At 41.6% G+C, this 25,321-nt stretch overlaps 1 protein-coding gene across 5 annotated transcripts in view; it reads left to right on the forward strand.

Annotated features, from left to right (window-relative positions):
• The window catches only part of LOC120522335 (NACHT, LRR and PYD domains-containing protein 3-like), a 103,317-nt gene that overhangs the window by 52,713 nt on the left and 25,283 nt on the right, over positions 1-25,321 (forward strand). For all 5 annotated transcript variants that reach the window (XM_039743355.1, XM_039743358.1, XM_039743357.1 and 2 more), the window contains 4 exons: positions 2,421-2,595; positions 6,062-6,124; positions 6,214-7,399; positions 11,529-11,705. In XM_039743355.1, coding sequence (XP_039599289.1) covers positions 2,421-2,595; positions 6,062-6,124; positions 6,214-7,399; positions 11,529-11,705 — 1,601 coding nt within the window. The remainder of the gene's footprint in view (positions 1-2,420; positions 2,596-6,061; positions 6,125-6,213; positions 7,400-11,528; positions 11,706-25,321) is intronic.

Below are 25,321 nucleotides of genomic sequence, written 5' to 3' on the forward strand. Positions count from 1 at the left end.
AAGACGACCCAAAGAGATTTTTTGAGTATCTCATTAGTAAAAGATCAGTCAAGGAGGAGTTGAAGTGCATCACAAATAGTAAAGGGGAATAAAAAGATACAGACAATGGAATAGAAGACACCCTAAACTGTATGCTTTAAATGCTGAACTGGTCAAGTGGTGGCTCTGAGGCTAAGGACCTGTGCTGGCAATTGGAAAGTTGCCAGTTCAAATCCCAAAAATGCCAGAAGTATCTCTACTCTTTTTGACCCTTGAGGAAGGCCCTTAACCTGCAATTGCTTTGTCTTGGGTATGACATTAATCTGCATCCAGCTCTGCAACTAGGTCTACAAAATGCAGGGAAAACTTGGGGGATGGTGCCAGGACTGGAAAAAAAAAAAAAACTCACACTGTTCCAGTGTGGCGCTGAAGTGTCATATGTTCCATGGCTGCACTCGGGTCCCAATCTGAGTGGTTTGTCATGTGGTGGGGTTCGGCAGTGCGCTGTACCAGCGTGTATGCCCCAACCTCCCCTACTCCTAGACTTGCAGTTTTCTGAGGTTTTCACACGTGAGGAAGTAGATAACCTCCCAGTGGTTGAAGGGACTACTAAGGAGGTACTGAGGGATTTGGAAATTGTAGAAGGAGAAGTGCTGCTCAGATTAAATAAGATGAAAACAAACAAATCACCAGGCCCAGATAATATTTACCACAGAGTTCTTAAGGAGGCTAGCGAGTACAGATATAAACCCTTGACACATATTTTTAGGAAGTCACTGTGCACTGGAGAGATTCTAAAGGACTGGAAAATGGCAAATATCATCCCATTATATAAAAAGGGTGACAGGGCAGATCCAAGCAGCTATAGGCCAGTAACTTTAACAAGCATCACAGGAAAATTAATGGAAGGAATTATTAAGGATTGAGCAACACATGACAAGGACAGGAGTTATTCTGAACAGTCAGCATGGGGTTAGAAGAGGGAGGTTGTGTTTTACTAACATGTTGGAATTCTATGAGGAAAAAACAAAATGACCTGACCAGAGTGGAGCAGATTATTATTATTATTATTATTTAACTTGAGTTTCAGAAAGCATTTGATAAGGTACCACATGAAAGGTTGGGCATCAAACTGTAAAGACTGGTGCAGAATTAGCTCAGACACAGGAAACAGAGAGTGATGGTGTGAGGAACCTTATTGGCTGATGTTAAGAGTGGTGTCCAGCAGGGGTCATGTTGGGGACCTCTGCTATTTTTCATATATATTAATGATTTGGATAGGAGTATAAAAAAAACAAGCTGGTTAAGTTTGCAGATGATACCAAGATAGGTGGATTGTCAGATAATTTGAAATCCGTTATATCATTACAGATGGACTTGGATAGCATACAGGCTTGAACAGATTTGTGGCAGATGGAATTTAATGTCAGTAAATGTAAAGTATTACATGTAATTACATGTATTACATACATAGGAAGTAAAAATGTGTGGTTTGAATACACAATGAGGGGTCAGAAAATCGAGAGTCCACCATATGAAAAGGATTTAGGAGTTGTAGTGGACTCAATTACCAGAAAGTGTTCAGAAGCCATTAGGAAAGCTAACAGAGTGTCAGGTTTTATAGTGCCATTGATGTGTGGTGTACAAGTCACAGGAGGTTCTGCTCAACCTTTATAACACACTGGTGAGGCCTCATCTGGAGTTCTGTGTGCAGTTTTGGTCTCCAGGCTACAAAAAGGACATAACAGCACACGAATATGTCCAGAGAAGAGCGACTAGGCTGATTCAGGGCTACAGGGGATGAATTATGAGGAAAGATTAAAAGAGCTGAGCCTTTACAGTTTAAGACAAAGAAGATTAAGAGGTGACATGATTGAAGTGTTTAAAATTATGAAGGGAATTAGTACAGTGGATCGAGACTTGTATTTTAAAATGTGTTCATCAAGAACACGGGGACACAGTTGGAAACTTGTTAAGGGTAAATTTCACACAAACATTAGGATGTTTGTTTTTTTCATGCAGAGAACAATAGAAACAATGAAATAAGCTAATAAATAGTGTGGTAGACAGTAGGACTTTATGGACCCTCAAACCTAGACTACTTGTTATTTTGGTGGATTTAGGAGGTAGGACTAAATGGCTATTCTCATCTAAATCTTTCTAATGTTCTAATTCTCCTAGCCCTATAAAGGTTCATAGATACTGAAAATTGACAGGTGGCCCTACCTCTTGGAGGATTACCCTCAAAACACAAAGGACCTGGCAAGACAAGCATCCACACACAGAAATCAAACAATGAAAAAAACTGATAAAAATATATAGTTATATAAGTAATAAGCTAAGAAAACAATAACATAAATTGTAGTAATCAGAGGACCAAATACGAACAAGAAAGGACATAAAGAAGAAATTTACAATTTGCAATTTTTTTTATTTTTCAGATGGTGAAAGTCAAAGAAGAGCCTGAGGCATCAGAGTATGTGGAGTCCTTCATCAGTGAAGTAATGAAGAAGGACAGAATGGCGTTAATCAGCCTTTGGGAGGCACTGGCTGAGCAACTTGAAACATTAAAATCACCAAACCTCATAACATTAATGGAAGAGGTGACAGAAGCAAGTAAGTTGAAAGAGTTTTATTCACAGTAAAATTCTCAATGTCCAAACACACAAAGAAGTGAATTAGAAGGAAAAACACAATACAAAATACAACATTGTAGACCACCTGCTTTATTCATTCGTACAGGTTTCTCTTCACAGTAATGATAGGACCCATGAGTTCCACAGAGGCACCTGTAACTCCCCTGATATCATTAAGTCCTAAGTTCACTGTGCCCTCTGATGCCTTCAGACTCAGTCTTGATTTTTCTGTAACAAACTGATAATCACAGGCTCATTTGTCCACCTCTGTCCAGGCCTTTACAGACTTTTTGTCAGGTCCCTTTCATCTCACTGCTAAGAAGGTTGTGTCTTTTGTTTTTTATCTCTCACTGCTGGAGATTTCCTTTTCCTTAAATTCTCAACTGTTTTTCCTTTCTTATGGCCTCTGCTTCCATGCCAGACAGTTCATGACTTCTATGACAGGATATTAGGAAAGCTAAAAGGCATTTGGAAACAAATATCACAGAAAATGAGAAGGATGATCTAAGGAGATTCTGTCAGTATTATAGCAGTAGATAATAGTCATGGAGGAGGTGAAGTGTGTCGCTCTAGGAGGTGTAAGATGATGGAGCAGATCATTTCTTATATTCCTTTTCTATGCTAAAATAGCTTGTTATGTTACTTGGTTACTGCATAATGTCCCTCATCTGTCATTGCAACTGCATTTGCTTAAGAATTACCTGGAGATTTTGAGGATTATTAGAAAGTCTAGAAAGCTCTGTGGTATTGTAAGTGTTGATTTTTCTGCAGTGGGATATTTCTTGGCTGAGCGTGTTTCCACTGATAAGAGATTAGAATCATTTTAAATTCAATGCATTTAACATTCTTGTTATATGGTTGCGAGACATGGACGTTAGCCAGTGATCTGAGATAAAGACTGGACTCCTTTGGTACTGTGTCTCTCTGGAAAATCCTCGGGTACCATTGGTTTGACTTTGTGTCGGATGAGCAGTGGCTTATGGAGTCCCAAATGAGACAAATTACCTGCATTGTGAGGGAGTGTCAGTTACGACACTACGGCCATGTGGCGCGTTTCCCCAAGGCTGATCCAGCTCGTAAGATATTCACTGTTGTGGACCCGAGTGGCTGGACCAGGCCAAGGGGTCACCCACGTAACTCCTGGCTATGGCAGATAGAGGGTCATTTCCAGAGGGTGAGACTGGACCGCGTGTCTGCCTGCGGGGTTGCCAACTGGGATCCCGAGTTGTTGTGGGCGCAGCAACACACTGTACCAGTGCATGCTCCTCAACTTGACTTGACTTACATTTAACACTACTGTATGTATGAAGTTTAAGAGAGCTTTTTACAACCTGTTTATTCAAGCATACCTCACTATTGTCTTAATACTAGAAGTGTTAGAATAGTATATGAGGTCCAAAGCAGCTGATTTCAGGAACTGGGAACCAAACTCCATACAACTGGATGAGTGAGTTATCAGAAGGATCGGAGAAGTCAGACCAAGAATGAAACTTCAACCAACTATACCGCATGGACATCAACCTTTGTCTGCTTACAGAATTGCAGGATCATCCAGAGTTGTATGGAGTAGATTGTCTGTGATGACCTATTTGTCCACAACTGCCATCATCTCAAACCCGGGTCACCGATAGTCAGAAGACCAAAGATGACTAGGGCAGTGAGGATACATAACAGCAAGCAGCAGGTGCACAATTAGTGCTTTTTATTTCAAGCAAATTGTTCCACATCAAAAGTGCAGTGCAGGTATGTTCTTAAATAAATAATCCTTCATAAAAACAAGGATTTAAGTGGCCATTAAAATTCACAAATTAAATAATCCAACAAATAGGTTAAAAATCCGAGGTTAAAAGCAAAGGCCGGATCTGTCTTTTAAAACTATCCATGAGCCTCTGTGCCTCCTTCCAAACCAATGATGTCTCCTCTACTCACCCTTTATGGTCTACTTCATGAGAGGAGACATTCTCCAACAAAGGCAGTCAACCCCTAAACTGGCTTGTATTTCTGATGCCATCCCTGCTCCCTTCTCCTGACCGCATTACTTGAGTCCTGTGCAATCTCCTGGAGCAGTTTTTTGCTTCTGTTCCCTTGATGCTCAGCAGGAGTGACCCTACCCCAAGAGCGCTGTCCATTTGTTCCACATGAAGCATCAACCCTGCCACTTACCTGCTGTCTGTGGCCTTGGCTGTGCCCTGATCTCTGTGCCCTGTTGATCCCAAGTATTTAAACTCCTGTTATGGACAACAAGGACTAGAAGTGGACTTCCACCATCTGGAGTGCAGGAGAGAAGCATGTACAGCTCATCAAAGTTTCTTTGTGGATTGGAGACTGATAAAGAAAACCAATTTTTATGTTAATAGAGTAGGACACAGAGATTCCATGACTCTTAAAGGGGTTGTCAAGGGGTGTGAATCTCCTGTTCTTATAAACTAGTATACCTGTCGGGTATAAGAGAAGCTGAAGGTGAGTGAAAGTGCTGTTGATAATGATCATATTTTCTGGATAGATCTATTTCTCTGTCAATGCTACAACCTAAAGTCCACATTGGTTGGCCAATGCTGGAATAAAGTCTGCTTTGTCAACTTTAGACTAATAGTTCCACAGGCCAAGAAGAAGAGAGTCTTTGCAAGAATGGATAGATGAAGCAGTTATAGATTGTCAGCATTGCACTCTCCACTGTTGATGGGACAAGAGAAACATCTAGTATCAGTCACTGGAATGTCCTGTAAGCATGTGTTGTTAAATAAGAGGACCCATTGTCTGGCTGAGTGTCTTTTCTTGGTCTACTCGTGTAGGAAGACATCTTCTAAATTAGGTAATATTAAAAGTAGTGTCCCTCAGGGGTCAGAGTTGGGGCTGGTGCTCTTTATAATATACACTACATAAACAATCTGATAATATCATCAGTATACAGGTTACATTTGACAGTGATTCCATATTAGATGGAAGGACAGCTGATGAACAATCAGTTGAATCATTACAGAGGTACCTGAAAAAAACACAGGAGTGGTGGGATTTGTGGACAATGAGGGTTAATATAAGTAAATGTGAAAAATTATATGTAGAAAGTTGAAATGGCCTGCTTTCATTTACATTGTTCTCATGTCCAGTGCTCTGATGTTCTAATTCATCCTCACTGTGTCCTGCTGTGGACTCTTTACATTCGCATTGCCCTCAATATGCCCGCTATTCTACTCTGTGGATTTTCTCATTTCTGAGGTCTCTCTTATGTGAATGACTAACGGCTTCCAAACAAACTGGATGCATATCACCGGTCTGGCCCTCATGTCCTATTATATGTCTATCACTAATTTATACACATTTACAATTACAGAGCCCATTTTTATTAAGTTCAATACTTCATATTTTAAAGGAAGTAGAGCTTCATTCAAGATGGCCCCCTCACTGCTGTGATTGACCCATCTGTCTTTATTTCTTTTATCTCTTAGATAAACTCTTAGAGGAAATTGACACCAGAAACGAGCCACCTGCCCTTGACCCTCATATTAAAGGTAACTCCTTTCTTTTACACATCTGCTTAGCAATTCCTCCAGTCCTGTGCTCATCAGGTCTCCTCAATTGTTCTCATTTTGACTTCTAGAACTTCATGAGACACATAGACAAGCTGTGTCTGAATCCACAAGAACTGTGGAAACTCAGGTTTCTCTTGGAGATCCACATACCACAGCTGTGGGCTTTGAGACTCGGTACACAGAGTTGGTGTTAATTGAACAGGACACAGGAAATCTTAAGGAGACTGAACATGAATTTCTGAAAACTAGGAGGATCCATGAAGAGCTCATGAAGAAAGGAGCAGCAGAGAAATGTGAGCGAATCTGGATTGAGAAGCTATTTAGGAAAGGTCCTGTGAGTATAAATCCAGTCAATATCATAGTGGTCAGTGGGATGGTGGGAATAGGGAAGACCACCATGGTACAGAAGATCATGTATGACTGGGCCAGAGGCACTCAGTACCAGAGGTTTGCATTTGTGTTCCTGTTTAAATTCAGAGAGCTTAAGCTGCTAGACAATGAGAATGAGCCACAGATGTCACTGACCAAACTGATTGAATGGCACTATAAATATCTTAGTGACGATGCAATGAAAGATGTTCTGAAGAATCCTGAAACTCTCCTGTTTATATTCGATGGACTGGATGAGTACAAATGCAAACTGGACTTCACAGGCAGTCAACTCTGCTCAGACCCAGACGTTGAGGTGCCTGTCCACATCCTGGTCACCAGCCTGGTCAGTCAGACATTACTGAAGGGCTGCTCAGTCCTGATAACAAGCAGACCAAGAGCGCTGGAAGCCATGGACATGGAAAGAGTCGATCAGTTTGTAGAGATCCTGGGGTTCTTCCCTGAACAAAGGCTGATGTATTGTAAGAAGTTCTTTGGTGACACTGCTCTGGCTGCTCAGGCTTTTCAGTATGTCAAGGAGAACACCATCCTGTACACCATGTGCTTCAGCCCCTCGTGCTGCTGGATGATCTGCTCTGCACTGAAGAGCCACTTCATGACACCTGAAAAAGCCAAAAGTGAACCTCTGCAAGTAGGTCAGCGGCTCTGTGATTTTCAGAATAAGGAGTTAATTAGAGACACCATTGGAGAGGATTTAAAGATGAACTTTAGCAACACGGCTTTATCTGCTGTGGACTGTGCTGTGATGGCTGCTGTCATCAGTTGCTGTGGAGAGTTTAAAGATCTTGACATGTCATTCACACCTCTGACCCCTGAATTAATCATGAGACTGGAGCCGGGGCTCATCTGCTGCAGTAAAGTCTGGTGAGTGATGCGACTTTGACAGGTTTTATCTGTCAGTAATGGCACTTTGTGTCAGGGCACTGAGCTCCGCTGTCATAGGACCTTCTAATAAGCCCCGCCCACTCAACACGTTTTTATCGCTTGTATGTTTGCTGCCCAGTAATAAAACTGAAAGTTAGGTAGAGCCATGTCACCTTCTGCCTTAGGTCTTTGTAGAGTCGCTCTTTGGATACGTGGATGTTTTGAGTTTCAAATAAATGAGGTTATTGTTGAATCTAATTGCTTAAAAAATGATTTAATGTATACTGTAATGTTTTGAAATAAAAAAAGAAGCTTAGGAAGAATATTCATCTTAACAACGTTAATTCTTCCAGCTAGAGTGAGATGAAGGGTTGACTATCTATGCAAGTCTTGGTTAATTTTTTCCATACAGATGGCAAAATTTTGTTGATAAAGAGCTTTGTGTTTCCTTGTGATGTTAACCCCGAGGTATTTAAACTGTTCTGCAATGATAAATGGTAGGGTGTCTAATCTAATATTACAACCCCAATTCCAATGAAGTTGGGACGTTGTGTAAAACGTAAATAAAAACAGAATACAATGATTTGCAAATCCTTTTCAACCTATATTCAATTGAATACACTACAAAGACAAGATATCGAATGTTGAAACTGATAAACTTTATTGTTGTTTTGCAAATCTTCACTCATTTTGAATTTGATGCCTACAACACGTTCCAAAAAAGCTGGGACAGGGGCATGTTTACCAGTGTGTTATATCACCTTTCCTTTTAACAACACTCAGTAAGCGTTTGGGAACTGAAGACACTAATTGTTGAAGCTCTGTAGGTGGAATTCTTTCCCATTCTTGCTTGATGTACAACTTCAGTTGTTTAATAGTCTGGGGTCTCTGTTGTCGTGTTTTGTGCTTCATAATGCACCACACATTTTTAATGGGAGACAGGTCTGGACTTCAGGAGCTGCAGAAACTCTTTATCTGTTTCTTACCCCCTGAGCTGGCGTTCGGCTCCTCTCTCCATCTGAGAGGCTTTGGTTCTGACAGACAGCTAATAGTCATAAACAGACACAAAACGGACCTGTCCAGCTTACGTAACTTTTACAGTGGGGGTCTTATGTTTTTAAGATGAACTTTGTGATATCTGGTGGGTTACTTGATGAGCCTTTCATGTTTAAGTCTATTTTTCATGTCCTCTTTTGTCCAGTGATAGTTTTGTTAACATACTCAATAAAGGCTGAATAGTAAAACTAACCCCAAATGTATAATGACAGCTAAAAGCTTTTATTGACCTCTAAGTGTTCACCTCAGTTTTGGTGGTCAAGACAGTCTATCTATCTATCTATCTATCTATCTATCTATCTATCTATCTATCTATCTATCTATCTATCTATCTATCTATCTATCTATCTATCTATCTATCTATCTATCTATCTATCTGTCTGTCTATCTATCTATCTATCTATCTATCTGTCTGTCATATAGTGCCTTTCATATCTATCTATCTATCTATCTATCTATCTATCTATCTATCTATCTATCTATCTATCTATCTATCTATCTATCTATCTATCATATGGCTTAGTGCCTTTCTCTGTTATTGAGTGCCTTTCATATCTATACATTTATTACGTAGTTCACTTCTCTTCTCTCCGTTATATATCTACTTTCATATCATTTGTTTTGTCTGTTTTATAGTGCCTTTCATAATGTATATTATCAATTTATTATAGAGTTCCTTTCTTATCTATCTTCTATCTCTTATACAGTGCCTTTCACATATATCTATTAAGTAGTTATTTTGCCACTATTTGTGATATAGTGCCTTTCTCCTTTATAAATTAAATCCATTATTCTGTGTCTCTGAATTTACTCTTACTCTTCTTTATTTATTTGTCTGGTTTAGCACAAAGCTATATACTGTATACCCTGCCATTCTTTCTTAAACTCTGTAAAGTGCCTTGAGCATGGGAAAGGCGCTATATAAATAAAATATATTATTATTATTATTGTTATTATTTAAAATATGCACATCTATCATAAAGTCCCTTCCTTTCATATCTATTATAGACTCCCCCCATATCTGTGTGTGTGTCTGTTATATAGTGCCTTTCACATCTGTCTCTCTGTCGTACTTTTGCACATCCACTACTGCTGAGCCCTCAGTTGCTGCACTTCTTTCAGTTTGATCACACAGTTGAAGTGTTTTAGTATCTATCTATCTATCTATCTATCTATCTATCTATCTATCTATCTATCTATCTATCTATTATATAGTGCCTTTCATATCTATCTATCTATCTATCTATCTATCTATCTATCTATCTATCTATCTATCTATCTATCTATCTATCTATTCTATAGTGCTGTATCTCTGTTCTCCACTACTGGACTGTCATGTCCTCCTGTGGCCGCCACTTCCTCTCTGGTGATGTCACCTCCTCTTCAGTTCATTCCTCATCTTTTATCTCGTTGTTTTCTATTGTCTCTCTGTTTTCATTGTGAAGGGCATTATATAATATAAAGGCTGACTGACTGCATGTCTGGAGAGACCCCCATGTTTAAGTGCAAACTCCACACACCCCTCGGTCAGGATTACATACAGAAACCCAGAGTCCTCACTCAGTTCTCTTCAGCCAGTGAAGCTCCAGTGGATCTCAATGTCCTTATCGCTGTTTGTGCCCACATGTCACACCGGACCACCAGTCAGCACAAAGTGAATCCAGAACATGTGCCCATCTATTATATATAGTGCCTTTAAGGAGAGCATTGGTCTGAGGTTCACACTGGTCTTCAGTCTGAAGTGTCCAGCTCTGCTTGTGGTCATCATGTCACCTCCTGCGACCCCCAGGGCTGTCTGTCTGTTTATTTAAAGGAACAACACAGTGGGGTCTCATTGTGGAAGGACATACAAGAAAAGAGGACCCTGAAGTCAAACGAACAACATGGACATTGAGTTGAGAAACTCCTGACCTGGTGACAACAAAGAATATGAAGTGAAGGATTATGGGATAAGTGATGGCAATGAATAGAACTAAGGTGACAAGTCCAGTGTGACATTTCCTGTCCTGAATGATTAGATGGGTTATTCCTGTCACTCACTTTCATCACACAGGTCTCACTCGGTGTCTTGTTCCTCATATTTTAATTTTTGCTGACATATCAGACTAACATTCAGCACGTCTCCGCTCTCTGGTGCTGCGCCAAACAAGAATGGATTACAATGGAGAAGCTCATTGGATTGAATTTGATGGAGTAGAAGACCACAATCCCCCCACCTCTCTTCTGTTTCTCACCTCTCCAGTGGTGTGTCAGCACCCCCTTGAGGTGGCCCAAGTGATGAATGACACAGGAGGTGACGTCAGGTCAGTCAGCTCTCAGATCGACTGAGCCAAAGGACTCAAGGTGCTGCTGTGGGACTTCAGAGGAGTAGTAGCACCGGTGACCGGGGACATCTTTAGGATTGTCCTTTACCAGGTAGCAGGCAGAGGTGTTTTTATGGTGAATTCACCAAACTAGAAGGACATCAGCGGAGCTGGGCCTAAGCCCCTTCTCATCTTCCACTGGTGGTCTTCACACTGTAGGCCTTGTGTGGTCCTTGTTGAAGTTCCTGCTTCACTTTTCCTTCTCCTCCTCCTCCCCCTCGCTTATCTTTTTATCCCGCTGGGCAGCTCAGCACTACTGGGGGTCCACTGGTGTAGACATTTCACAACATCACTGACAGTAACTGGCAGCATGACTCTCAGACCCCTAGAGAAGCAGCAAATAGAGAGAATGAGAAAGAGAGCCATCTGTCTTTTTCACGTCTTCATGCCATGTTTGTCCCTCCACATTGTTCTCATCTTCTTCTTCTCCATACAATCCCAGTGTCATCTTCTTAACCTTCATCTCTAAATGTGTCTCCAGAAGATCAAAGGCTTTTCTTCTGCTCCTCCTGCTTTTCTTGGAGTTTTTGTTTCATTCCCAAGATGCTCTTTCTTCTGCTGTGCTCAATGCTTCACTGTGGATGGATGTCACAATCGACACTCAATGAGGACTTAGGCTTTGTCACAGTGTCACTTATTTATTGTACTGTCATCCTCTCTGTCTGTCTGACTCTCCTCAGGTCCTCATTTGTCTCTCTTTGTCTCCACAGGCTCAGGTCATGTCGTCTCACTGCCAGATGTTGCTCAGCTCTCTCCTCGGCTCTTTCTGCTCCAAACTCACAGGTGACTCTGCTGATGCTGTGTGAGAACAACATAATGGAGGACTCTGGAGTGGAGCAGCTGTGTGAGGGGCTCAGGAGTCCAAACTGTAAACTGGTGGAACTGGGGTGAGTAGAAAACACTGAGTGTGTGCATCTGTGTGTGCGAGTGTGTTTGATTACTTTATCACTGTGACTGCCAAACCAAGCGCTGTGTCTCATCAGGACAGTCCGCAGTGTGGAGATTTCACTTTAATAGTTCAATACATGAGGACGACACTGTGACCCTGAGACCTTCTCCTAGGCTGGTCACTCTCATTGTCTTTTCCGTCCAGTCTGTTGTTTTATTTCCTTTCCCACAATCCCAAGCTGTCTATTTTTTATGTTGGTCACCTCTTTCTCCCCGTTCTCTATTGTCACTTCTCTCGCTGTCACTCCTCTGATCTCCTCACCTAAGTGTCCTAAAAGTCACAAAAACAGAATAAGAAAGAGAGAGACGGTCAGTTGGGACAGATAGCAGTGGACAAAGACTAACGGATGACTGTCAGACGGGACCAGGCAGGGTAGGACACCAAAGAGAAGACAATGGAGACATGACAGAGTTTGACGTCACTCACTGGACCGCAGTGGCCTCATGACACCCAGAGTGTCACCTGCGTGCTGACATCATCGTTGCTGCTGGGCTCCATGTCACTTGTTTCTGATGTTGTCTTACAAGTTGCCCCTGGCACTGAGGGGCCGAGTTGTACATTTCACTGCTTTCTGTTTCCTTGGAGGGTCTTTGTTGTTTTTTTTTCAACTCTCCGGGAGTGAATAGTGAATTGTGAGTGAGAGGTGAGTGCATCTCGGCAGCAAGGTGTGGGAGGCAGCAGCTCAGCAGGAGGTCAGGAAGGAGGAATCAGCTGACCGGGGTCTGTTAATAGTCGCTAAGTGAGTGGGGCTTCACAGTGCAGAAGGACGTAAAAGATGACCAGTCAGCTCGGTGATATTAAGGAGGGATAGAAGGAATGGCGGCCATTGACACAGTCGCAGTATTTAAACTGGTCTTGGGTTTTTAAAAAGGAAGAAAGCTAACTTGGGAAACAGAGAGGATTTTGGTATTATTATAAGTAGAGTAAGAAATAAAAACAGTCAGCTTAAAGAAATTAATTACTTTATCATTACTTAGTAACAGCTTTCACTACTTTAATGAACTTAAACCAAACTTAAGAAACTTCAATTCTACTGTAAGAGCACAAACACAATTAAAATTAATCATTTCAATCATTTGCTGCTTCCTGGAGTAGGCCCAGTTTATTCACAGGTCTGCCCAGTGTGCTGGTCTTGGTCTGCACACAAACTCTTCTGACTGCTCCTTTGGCATCTGCCATTGTCTCAACCACTCGCCCCATTACCTAGGAGTTACAGGGTGTAGCATCTTGTAATTACATCCACAATGTCTAATCAATTTATGAATTTGCTGCAAAGCAAAACGGACCACTCATGTTCTGGCTTCTTGCCTTGAATCCAGGTCTTTCTTTTGATTAAGCTTTCTATTGTTACTCCTCTTGATGCCTGATCTGAATTTGTGCAGATGTGACGTACCTCCATTGCGAGAGTTGTGTGTGCTCTCTTATCATTGCGATTCTGTTGACAGGCAACAAAAGTTTTGTAGTGTGCACTTTCATTTGCAATGTACCTTAGTACTGTGGTGCTGTCAGTCCAAAAGACTGACTCCTGCAGGGGAATCTGCAGTTTTTGTTTTAGCATTTTGTCCATTTTTACTGTTACCACTGCTGCTGTAAGTTCAAGCCTTGGTATAGTGACTGGTTTTAGTGGTGCCACTCTTGATTTTCCCATTAGAAATGAACAATGTCTCTTATTTTCTTTATTAGTTAGGAGAAGGTAAGAAACAGTTCCATACCCATTTTCTGAGGCGTCTCCAAAATGATGTATTTGTGGGTTTTTTATTTGATCAAATCCAGGCAGTTTAAAGTACCTGACTACATTGTAATTTAATGAATGATTAACACCAGAATTACCAGAGCCTACGAAAAAACTCGTAATTCCGTCCCACCTTAAATCGCTTCTTAAATCCCTTCACACCTCTCCGCCAGCACCAGTGGCGGTTCTACATTAAATTGCTCCCCGGGCGAGACTCCCACCCGCCCCAAAAAAATAACATGACAAAACTACACATTTTGTACACACCACACGTTTTATTGTAGTAATTCCGTCATTCCGTAACAGACCAATTTTTGCAAAATAAATAAATAAATAAACTGCTCATAACTTAATTATACTCTGTACAAACCAATATTATTTAAGAAAAAATATTTTAAATTATTAAGAATAATATACAAATAAAATATAGAATAAATCCCACTAAAGAAAATTAAATTATTTCACTGCAGAACAGAAAAGACAAACTGAAACTAAAATCTGACATTTCTGTCCTTTCTAGATGCAAAGTCATCAATAATGGCATCATATGAGATATGCTCCCCTACTGAATGATTAATGCTTATGACAGCAAGGCCAGTGAGCCGTTCCTGAGACATGGTTGACCTCAGGTATGTCTTGATTAACTTCAGTTTGGAAAAGCTCCTCTCTGCTTGAGCCACGGTCACTGGCAGGGTAAGTGCAATCCTGAGAGCAGTCCAAAAGTTGGGGTAGATCTCAGATAGATCCTTATCGTGCATGAAAGTGATAAGCTCAAGGAGGCTCATGGTTTTTGATGGCAGGTGAGGGAAGTTCTTGATTTCCTGCAAAAGCTCTCTATTGTCCAAATCAGAATGCCCTTCGAAGTGCAGTGTGGTACCTAGTGCATTGCACTGCTCTGCCAGCTCCTCATCTGCAAGACTAGGGAAATTTGTCAAAACCCCAAATTTGTTTTCCACATTTTCCAATGTGGTAAATCTCTCCGCGATGGCTGACAGGGCTGCATCAAGAACAACATTGAAGAATCCAATCTCCAACTTCCTAAGGGCATCACTGAAAGGCTCATCATGTGATTCATATGAGAAGTGGCGCTTTGTGGACCTCAGCCTTTTTTGTTTCAAAACAGCTTCCACATTCATTTCTTCACAAATGTCTTTGGCCGCCATCTGTGCAGTCACAAAGCCACTTGCCCTGTAGCTCTGGAGACCTTGCTCAGTCTTCTTCAAAAGATTCACAGCTAGGTCGACATGCATATTTGGAGACTGCATGAGTTTGCTGACATGCTGTATTGCAGATCGCATGTCATACCAAACAACCGTGCAGATGCTGAAGCGTGACGGAGGAACAATTAGCTCCTTGGTTAATTTACTGCCTCAAATTATATGCTTTGTCACGTAACAGAGTTATAGCAAATGGAAAATGTTTGTCTTTTACACTATCTACACATATGTAAATTACACTGGCTATTTACAGTAGCCAACACAAACAATGGAAATAAATAATAACTGTACTTGCAACAGTTTTGTTGCAAAGCATAATTTTGTGGTTAAATTTAATTAGATCTCGTGTTGTATACACTGCTGAAAAAACAATAGAACCCTGCCCAAAAATAACAGAAAATGTAATGGATTTAATGGTTATAATGGGAATTGTATTGGTTTTAATGGTAAGTATAACAGTGTCTGCTGGTATATGATGGATTCTATTGGTGGGTGGGATGGTAAATCCTATTGGAAAAGTGCCCAAAACACACTACAATAAGGAATTTTGTAATAGTTTCACTGGAAAAAAGTTAATGGTTCACAATGGTATTTAATAGAAACCATTAGAATTTCTGTGATGGCTTTTACTGTGTTTTTTTTTTAGCAAGGTAAGCATAGCATGCATGCATCATAAGCAAGAAGGCTAACAAAGTAAGAGTTAACGTTATACCACTAATTAACACAATGACATGAATACCTTAATCATACAGAGAGAATATTGTTGCATACCTTTATCTTTTGCCCGTTTCTCCTCATCATCTTTTCTTTTTTTCCTAAATTGGGCACCTGACAGCTTTGGCCTTTTTCTCTCCATCGCTGTGTTTACTAAGTAATCGGCAATCAACAGATTTCCCATCAATCCCCCAACGCTGTCACTCACGACCAGAAGTCAAGACTAAACCAATTCACCTCCACATCATAATTGTTTTTTATTACCTATTTTTATTAGCCATTTCACACAATTAAATAAATAAATAAAAATGTGCCAATTATTGGTCTGTCACAAACCGACACTCGTGAGTAACATTTTTAGAAATTTCAAAAAGAAACGCAACGCAAAGCGTCTGTGTGCCGAGTCGAACAAGCTTTTGCAGAATACATTAACTGACAAGAGGCTGGCCCGCCCATTCCGAGTTTTGGTAGTCGTGATTTGTCAATTCTTGGTAGCCGAAATGGGTCGCGATTGGTCAATTCTTGGTAGCCGATACGGGCCGTGATTGGCCCGTGCTTTCAATTCTTGGTAGAATCTTGGTAGCGGAGAGCGATCCGATTGGTTCTCGCTACCAAGAATTACCCCGACTCACGGCTGCTGGGAGGGCGCCAGCTCAGCTTCTGTGCGGCTCCTTCAGCAGCAGGGGCGGCGCAGGTATCATAGATAATAGAAAACCGCTTAGCGGGACAGATGATTTTTTTCCTCCAAGTTCGGTGCTGCCCCCACGTGTCATGAAAAAATGCCGCCCCGGGCGGCTGCCCCGTTCGCCCATGCCTAAAACCGCCACTGGCCAGCACCCTTTGTCCTCTAAATGTGCTGATAAATAGAAGCTTGGAGCAGCCGGCTATTCCACCCCCCCACCAATTTAGAACGTGCACGAACTTCAGCTTGATTGAGTATCTGGGAGTGAAGTGGACTTTTAGAGTGGAAATAATAGATCGTTATTTGGAACACACGCATTTCATGTCTGTTCCGTTTTTACAGTAATCTGTGTGAACACATTGTTAAAACAGAAACGTTTTTTATATTCTAGTAGTAGATGACAAAATGTAGGCATAAACTATATAATGTATGAAGCCTGAAGTCCAAATAGCAAAGAAAGATTTTTACAAGAATAACACAGTTGCGCTTTTATTCAAAAATATAACTGCAGAAACAAAAAGCCGCCTTAACATGCGACATTGACAGCAGTTTATTGTAACTGCCTCCGTGGTTCAATAGAATCAGTTCCCGCTTGCAAATGAAAAGGTCACGAGTTCGATCCTGCGCCCCTCCGTTTTGAGAAGTAAACTGCTTAGTCTTACTGTTTTAGAATAAAAGCATACCTTTGATTTCAGTCTGTAACAGCCGGTGCAATTTATGATCATTGTAAAGGTTAGCCTTTTTTTTTTAATTCACTTTTCATTCTCTCAGTCGCGTTCAGAATCAATCCATACAACCCCATCTAACACGGCTGTTTTCACTAAAGACGCGCTATAGCTCTGCAGTGTACCACGATGCATACTAACGCCACCGACCCGGTTCTGACACACAAACGCTGGCGAAGCTGCCTTCTTCGTATCTCACCGTCACTTGATTTTCTTTTATTCAGTTTTATTGAGTGTTCCTGCCAGTCCCCGCATGTTGCTGTATGCTGTTTCTTTTGTACTCCAGGACATGCAGAGGAGAGAATGGTAAAGAGCAGTAACTTCAGCGCTATATGCAATAATCAGACACTCCCCATCTGCCCGTGTCGTTCAAACACAGGAACATATATTGGTGTAAAAGTATAACAAAAGTGCACTTTTATTCAAGTGCACTTTTTCCATCGCCTTTTCCTGTAAGAAGCAATGTACACACTTCTCTCTATGCTGTGGTTTCTATTACACACCTGAAAGAAAGAGACAATACATGTGAAAATATCCAGCATACAGCAACATGCAGGGACTGGCAGGAACACTCAATAAAACTGAATAAAAAGAAAAGCAAGTGACGGTGAGATACGAAGAAGGCAGCTTCGCCAGCGTTTGTGTGTCAGAACCCGGGGTGATTGTGCGTTAGTATGCATCGTGGTACACTGCAGAGCTATAGCGCGTCTTTAGTGAAAAACAGCCGTGTCAGATGAGGTTGTATGGATTGATTCTGAACGCGACTGAGAGAATGAAAAGTGAATTAAAAAAAAAGCTAGCCTTTACAAGGATCATAAATTGCACCGGCTGTTACAGACTGAAATCAAATGTATGCTTTTACTCTAAAACAGTAAGACTAAGAGCAGTTTACTTCTCAAAACAGAGTGGTGCAGGATTGAACTCGTGACCTTTTGATTCCCAAGCAGGAACTGATTGTATTGAACCACAAAGGCAGATACAATAAACTGGTGTCAAGGTCGCATGTTAAGGTGGCTTTTTGTTTCTGCAGTTATATTTTTGAATAAAAGCGCAGTTGTTGTGTTATTCTTGTGAAAATGTTTCTTTGCTATTTGGACTTCAGGCTTCATACATTATATAGTTTATGCCTACATTTTGTCATCTACTACTAGAATATAAAAAACGTTTCTGTTTTAACAATGTGTTGACACAGATTACTGTAAAAACGGAACAGACATGAAATGCGTGTGTTCCAAATAACAATCTATTATTTCCACTCTAAAACTCCACTTCACTCCCAGATACTCAATCAAGGCATGAGCTGGGAGAAGTTCATGCATGTTCTAAGTTGGTAGGGGATGGAATAGCCGGCTGCTCCTAGCTTCTCTTTATCAGCACATTTAGAAGACAAAGTGTGCTGGCGGAGAGGTGTGAAGGGATTTAAGAATCGATTTAAGGTGGGACGGAATTACGAGTTTTTTCGTAGGCTCTGGTAATTCTAGTGTTAAACGGGCAAACATCAGAGCAGTGGGGTATGAAGAGGACATCAGACAGGGAGACGACCCCCATCCTTCACTCTATTTATAGATTATATATCAACAAGGACAACAAAGAAATCAGAAATGCGGCCCTGGAGTCCTGTAAATGAAGTCCACTCTCGACCCGGGGTCTGATATATGAGGGCGATAGAACAATAACTGCAATACGTGAGCCACAGCTACAAAGGGCATGAATAACATGGAGGAGCGGACGAGAAGTGAAAGGTATGATGATAAATGTGCAAGACAGTAAAGAAATGAAAAGAATGAGAAGAACAAGAAGAGAAACAATAAATGTGGACACAACTACAAGACAAGTGAGTGTGAGTGAAGATGGGAGGACAGATGAGAAAATCAGAAACAGAATAAACAAAGCAAATAAAGAATACAATCAAATGAACAAGACCTGAACAGCAAAGAAAGAGTGAAGAATAAAGATGAAGAGGCCCCTCTGTGACCCCACATACGGACCACCAGTATCACACACCGCAGACTCATGAGCCACACTGGAGACACAAAGATCTAAAAGAACAGCAGCTGAGAAAACAGAAATCAGAGAATCTGTGAAGAGCTGGAAATGCAACGACTGGTGGGAAATACAGAAATGACACAACTGCAGGCGCCTGGACGCGAAATAAGGGGGAGTGAAACAAGGGACCCCAAAAAGGTGTCAGAAATGAGGGGTGCGAGCAAGACCTAGAAGGGCATCGAAACATTGAAAACATCGAAGAAACAGCCGGAAAGAGAAAGACCACCACAGAACAAGTTAAGATCTCAACAAAAACAGAAGTAAATATAATGAGGGGCTTGAAACCCCAACAGCGTGAGGTTTAATGGCAGAAGATCAAGTAAATCAGTAAGCAAGTATATACGCCATTCACCCAAAACCAGAGGGAAAGTGAGGGTCCTCTGCTGTTCCTACTTCAAATCTGAAGGCTTCTGGGTAGTAAAACCAAATCCAATTAACTCTTTCAAGGCTGTCTTTTGCATTTGTGGCTTTGCTCAAATTAAACAAATAAAACTCACTTTTTGTGCAAGACATCAAAATTCTTTATTTCTCCAATCATGTGACACATCCGACTGTCATCTGCCAGAGCATCTCTCCATGCCCATGTTGGTCCCCTAATGCCACCGGACCAGCTGGCCGTGTGTCTCATTACTCTAAGTTGTGCCTGACGCTGTCCTGTTGCTCAACTCCACATGTCCAGCTGGTGCTTTTTGTTCTTCTGGAAGTTGTTGTCCACTCGGCCTGCTTGGTGTTGCTTTTCTACGATGGCCTGCCTTGCTGTACTTTAAGAACAAACCGCCCACACATTTCCTGATTGCTTCTTTAAAGTAGAAATTAATTTATGAGAACATCACTCACTTCCGAGTAGGTGTCCCTGATGAGCCATTTTGAGATTGTCCTCTTCAAGTGACGCAGGTTTGTCTACTGCTTGTCCTCCTGGCTGTCCCTGTCAGTTGATCATGCTGTCACTAGTTGTGTCCACACATCATCCTTATCTGCACTCATAAGTGTCTCATCACCGCCAGTCTTGCTATTTTTTTCTGTACCCCGGGCACCAATTCCTTCACACTGCGGTGACATTAAAGATGGCCGCTCAATCTCAAAGCAGCCTGAGAGGTGAGAGGGCAGCCTTACCATGTGAAGGAATGCCTGCCAGTGTCGTAGTCTGTGGCAGTGCCCAGTGTTTGAATCTTCCAGGACAATATTCTATAATGCCACACTGAGCTAGCATGTCTGGCGTGTACTGAAGCCCTTATATAGCGCCTTCACAAAGCACTCGGACCCTTCACTTTGTTCACGTTTTGTTGTATTGCAGCCTTCTGCTAAAATCATTTACTTTTTTTTCTCTCATCAATCAACACCCCAGAATGACAAACACAAACAGGAGTTTAGAAACACACAGGACAGCCACTTCAGCGTCACCAGCCCACCAAACCTGCATGTCATTGGGATTGTGCGAGCACCAGAGGAGACCCACACGGACACAAGGACCACCGGGACATAAACCCTGGTCTTCTTACTGAGAGGCAGCAGTGCTACTACTGCAATCCTGTGCCACCCATTAATGCACAGAATACTCAATAAAACCAAATTAAAATATTAAACACAAATTACAAAGGACAATAAAATAAATAAATAAAAAGAAAATACATTACAGCCTGGCATGAGACCCTGGCCATAACTTAAGTATCAAACTGTGCAGAAACAGACACCTGTCATATGACGTCACCTGTCCAATGGCCACATGTGGCTCCAGTGTGTTCTGCCGTTCTCTGCCCCCTCAAATCCCATCTCAGCTGCCAGCTCACCAATACCCTTCACCTTTTGCTTTCTTATTGTGAGTTTCCACTTTGAGAAATGAGAATGTGGTGATCAGTCACAGCAAAAAAAAAAAAAGGAAACAGCTAAAATGAGGCTTAAAAATGTAAGTGTGTCAACGGCGATAACTAACTTGTCATTAAGAAATTGTGTTGGCACAAAAACCTGCAGCTGACTTTACAGACCCCCTGATCTACTGGATAAAACCAAACAATCTACCCTTTGGTGGTCAACATCTCTGCTTCTGTCCATGGATGTTGACTTTAGTCAATACCCACACTGAAAGTACAAACACCTCATTCACACGTGTACACACTTAGTGGCAACATTATAAGGTACATTTAGTTGTTAGCAAATCACCTGCTCCTCCAAAGAGCCAATCATGGGGCAGCAATTCAACATGCAGATTAAGCTGACTTGGTCAGGGGGCTAACTGTGGTTTGAATGACTGAGGTGTCTGGTGTTGTGACTTTGATTGTGTTTGACTTACACCAGGGAGTCCCAGCACCTCAGAATCAGCTGCTGTTCTGAGATTGCCACAGATTATCATCTAAGGTGACACAGATAAAGTGACAAACCAAAACCATTCAGAGATTTGGGTGAAAACACAGCAGTTAATGAAAGAGATGAGAAGAGGACGGCTGGAGGTATTTAACAACAACAACAACATTTATTTCTATCGCACATTTTTATACAAACAATGTAGCTAAAGGTGCTTTACATGATGAAGAAAATGAAAAAGACAAATAAGAATTAAAATAAGGGAACACTAATTAACATAGAATAAAAGTAAGGTCCGATGGCCATGGATGACAGAAAATACAAAAAAAAAAAACTCCAGACAGCTGGAGAAAAAATAAAATCTGCAGGGGGTTCCGAGGCCACCTGACCACCCAGCCCCCTCTAGGCATTTTACCTAACATAAATAATCAGTCCCCATTGTATTCAGGGTTCTCATGGAAGAACTTAATGATGACGGCCATGTGGACTTCTGGACTTTAACCCATCAGTGTAGGGACATCATGGTGCTTTGATTAGGTGGTGGTGGCAGAACAGAAGAGAAAGTAGGGGTTAGTATGGATTTTGGAGCCACCATGTATAATCATGATAATTAACTGAATATAAAGAGCATCAGGATTTAACTAAGATGAAGCTGTGAGAAAGCCATGTTGCAGTAATGAGTTTTCAAAAACTGCTCCACTGTATTAGCCTGGCGAATTCCTATTGGCAGGCTATTCCAGATGTGAGTTGCATAACAGCAGAAAACCGCCTAAACCATAGGCAGGATTTTAAAGTTAATTCTAAATGACCGATGAAGTGACATCCAAACTGGAGAGATTTGCTCGGATTTTCTTTTCCTAGTTAAGATTCTAGCAGCTCCATTCTGCACTAATTGTATTCGATTGATGTCTTTTTTTGGGTGGTCCTGTGAGGAGTGCGTTACAGTAATCTAGTCGACTGAAAACAAAAGTGTGAACTAATTTCTCAGCATCTTGCAAAGTTATAAGTGGTCTAACTTTTGCTATATTTCTTAAGTGAAAAAATGCTGTCCTAATAATCTGATTAATATGTGATTTAAAAATCAGGTCAGAGTCAACAGTTACTCCTAAATTCTTTACCTCCGTCTTGACATTTAATCCTAATGCATCAAGTTTATTTCTAATAACCTCATTATATCCATTATTGCCAATCACTACAATTTCAGTTTTCTCTTTATTTAGTTTGAGTAAATTACTACTCATCCATTCAGAAACACAAGTAAGACATTGTGTCAGTGAATCAAGAAAGTCGGGGTCACGAGGTGCTGTTGATAAACACAGTTGTGTGTCATCGGCATAGCTGTGGTAGCTCACGTTATTCCCTGAGATAATCTGACCTAACGGAAGCATGTAAATCGAAAAGAGTAGCAGACCCAGAATAGAGCCTTGTGGAACACCATATAGAATATAAAGAGTCTATGAAGTATAATTACCACAACTAACAAAGAATTTTCTACCTGACAGGTAGGATTCAAACCAATTTAAAACCCTGCCAGAGAAGCCCACCCATTGAGGCGATTTCTAAGATTGTTATTAAAGATAACATAAAGGACACAAACACTCAAATGTCACATCCCAATGAAGTAGCTCTGTGAACCACCATCTCTGAAAGCACAACACACTGGTGGGCTACAGCAGCTGATGACCAGGCCGGGTTCAGCTACTGTCAGGTCTAAAGAGGACAATAAGACCACAGTGGTGTCTGTGATCAGTAAAACTGAAGATCTGAAACATGTCACATGGCCTGATGGATCTCAGTTTCTTCAATGACATGATAATGGTGGTCTGCTCTGATCGGGCCTAAACAGTGTGTTTCCACAGCTCATCCTGCCCTGTTGTAAATGGTATTGTGTTGTCAGAATGTCTTCTTGTCAAATTTTAGACCTCCTGATGTTAGTCGAGTGTCATTAGATTGTCACAGTGTATCTCAGCATGGTGGCTGACCACAGACATCCATTAATGGCCAGAGTGGAAATTTTTAAAAATGGAGGATCTCAGCAGGATAACACGTCATGTGGCAGAGAAGGTGGAAGCTGAAGATGGTTCATCTAACACTGACTTCAGTTGATACCAAGGGCTGCCTGTCCAGTCCAATAAAGCACTTCTGGGATGAACTGGAACTGCAAGTGAGGAGCAAAAATGTGAGGCTGAGAAGTCTTATGGACTGCATGATGTCAACATGGAGACAGATATCCATAAGGAGTCATTCATGTGTCTCAAGGGGACAGCACCTTGGGGAATTCAGGCTCTTTTGAGGCAGAGGAGGCCTACCTGGGGTGCCTAATAAAGTGGCCACTGGGTGCCCCTGCAGATCATTGAGCACTTTGCTCTTCTCCTGCACGCTGCTTTATTTACTCTCATTAGTCCAGCGTCCATGTCTTTGTACACACGTCATCATCTACATTCACTCATCACTTTTTGATGTCTCTCTTGTGTCCCCCATAGCAGATTTGTCTCCTGCATGTCCTATTCTCTGACACCCCACCAGACTGCCTCTCATACTTTGCTCCTGTCTGTGCAGATCTCATCTTCATGATGCTCATTTTTATTTCTCTTATTTTGATCTTCGTCTTCTACTTTATTCTCCCAGTATGTCATCACAAATTCCCAGTCCATGTGGTGCACCTGCCCAGTAAGGTCACTCTGATTCTGGTCACTCCTGGTTGGGTCAATAAGTGGCAGGGCCTCTCTCAGTAGGAGAACCTAAACACAAGCAGGATGGACAGGCCATCACAGAGAGTCCACACTCAGTCTAACTGACCACCTCAGTGGCTCAATGTCTTTAAACATCAAATAAGAAAAAGAAAAAAACTGTTAAGGGCAAACTACTGAGAGAAAAGGAGGAAATGCATGTGGACCCCCAGTTCTCCTCCCCATCCTAAACATGTCACTTGTCACTGAGGTTTGACCTCGGCAGGCTAAGCTGGTGCAGGAAGTGACGTTAGGCCGAGTCTTCAAGGCAGGCATCCTGAGCACAAGGCGGACCACGGCAGACCCTCACAGTTGTTGTCCCCTTCACTCAGATGACTTTCTTCTCATGAAGATACTAAAGATGTCCCCTCACTGACTGTGACGTGTGTTGAACCCGAGTCTCTGTGGCCTGCAGACACACTAAGGCTGTGTGCTGTATGAGCCAATCAGTAATCAGAGTTAAGCAAATGTTACAAACTTCAGGAAAAAATGACTGACCTGTAGCATTATGGGATAAGAGGAGAGGCCAACATTAAAGGAGATGGAAATAAAGGAGTTATTATGGGGTATTAGGGTACAGGAGAGTGGAGAACATAAAGAGAAGCAAATATGCAGTCAGGAGAAAAGGAGAAGAAGTGAGGGCTGGAAATGAAGAAGAGAAGCCCAGAGAAACGAGTGACACAGACTCACCAGCAGAGGGCAGGACTTGGGGACTTGCAGGACTGGCTGTCAACAGACACTCAGATGTCTTATAATACTTCCTGGACTGCCAGATGAACACATCTGATAACCTTGAGAGAACTTTCTCCTTCACAGTCCTGATAATAATAAGAAGATTAATAATAATGACAAGACTGTCACCTGACGTCACCACTGAGCTGCTTGTCCTTCTCCCATTTTGCTCCTCGTTCTTCAGATCTCGTTGTGTCCATCGATTTCATCCAAAAGTGTGAAGTCCGCGTCACTGATGGGCTTTGGCTTACAGCTGTGATTTGAATTCACGTCTTTTGACGTCGTTCTGTCCACCCTGGCCATCGGATCTTACTCCTTTTCTATGTTAACTAATGTTGTCTTATTTTAATTTCTTATTTTGTCTTTTATTTTTCTTTTCTTAAGCATGTAAAGCACTTTGAGCTACTTTCTGTATGAAAATGTGCTATATAAATAAAGGTTGTTGTAGTTGTTGTTCATTCCAGGTGACACAGTGAGTCAGCGGTGGGATTTGAACTGGCTTCACCGTGGTGGTCAGGCCTGTCCCTGAGCCACTGGGCCACACTGAGGTGACACGTGATCTTTGACAGAGCAGATGGCTGACTTGTGTTACTATTAGTGGCGGTTTGAGATTTCAAAGCTTGTGAAGCTCCTGCCATCTTTAGCCCACCCACTTGCTGTCCATTGGCCTGTCCTGACT

The sequence above is a fragment of the Polypterus senegalus genome, chromosome 2, assembly GCF_016835505.1.
Source record: "Polypterus senegalus isolate Bchr_013 chromosome 2, ASM1683550v1, whole genome shotgun sequence".
NCBI classification, from domain to species: domain Eukaryota; kingdom Metazoa; phylum Chordata; class Cladistia; order Polypteriformes; family Polypteridae; genus Polypterus; species Polypterus senegalus.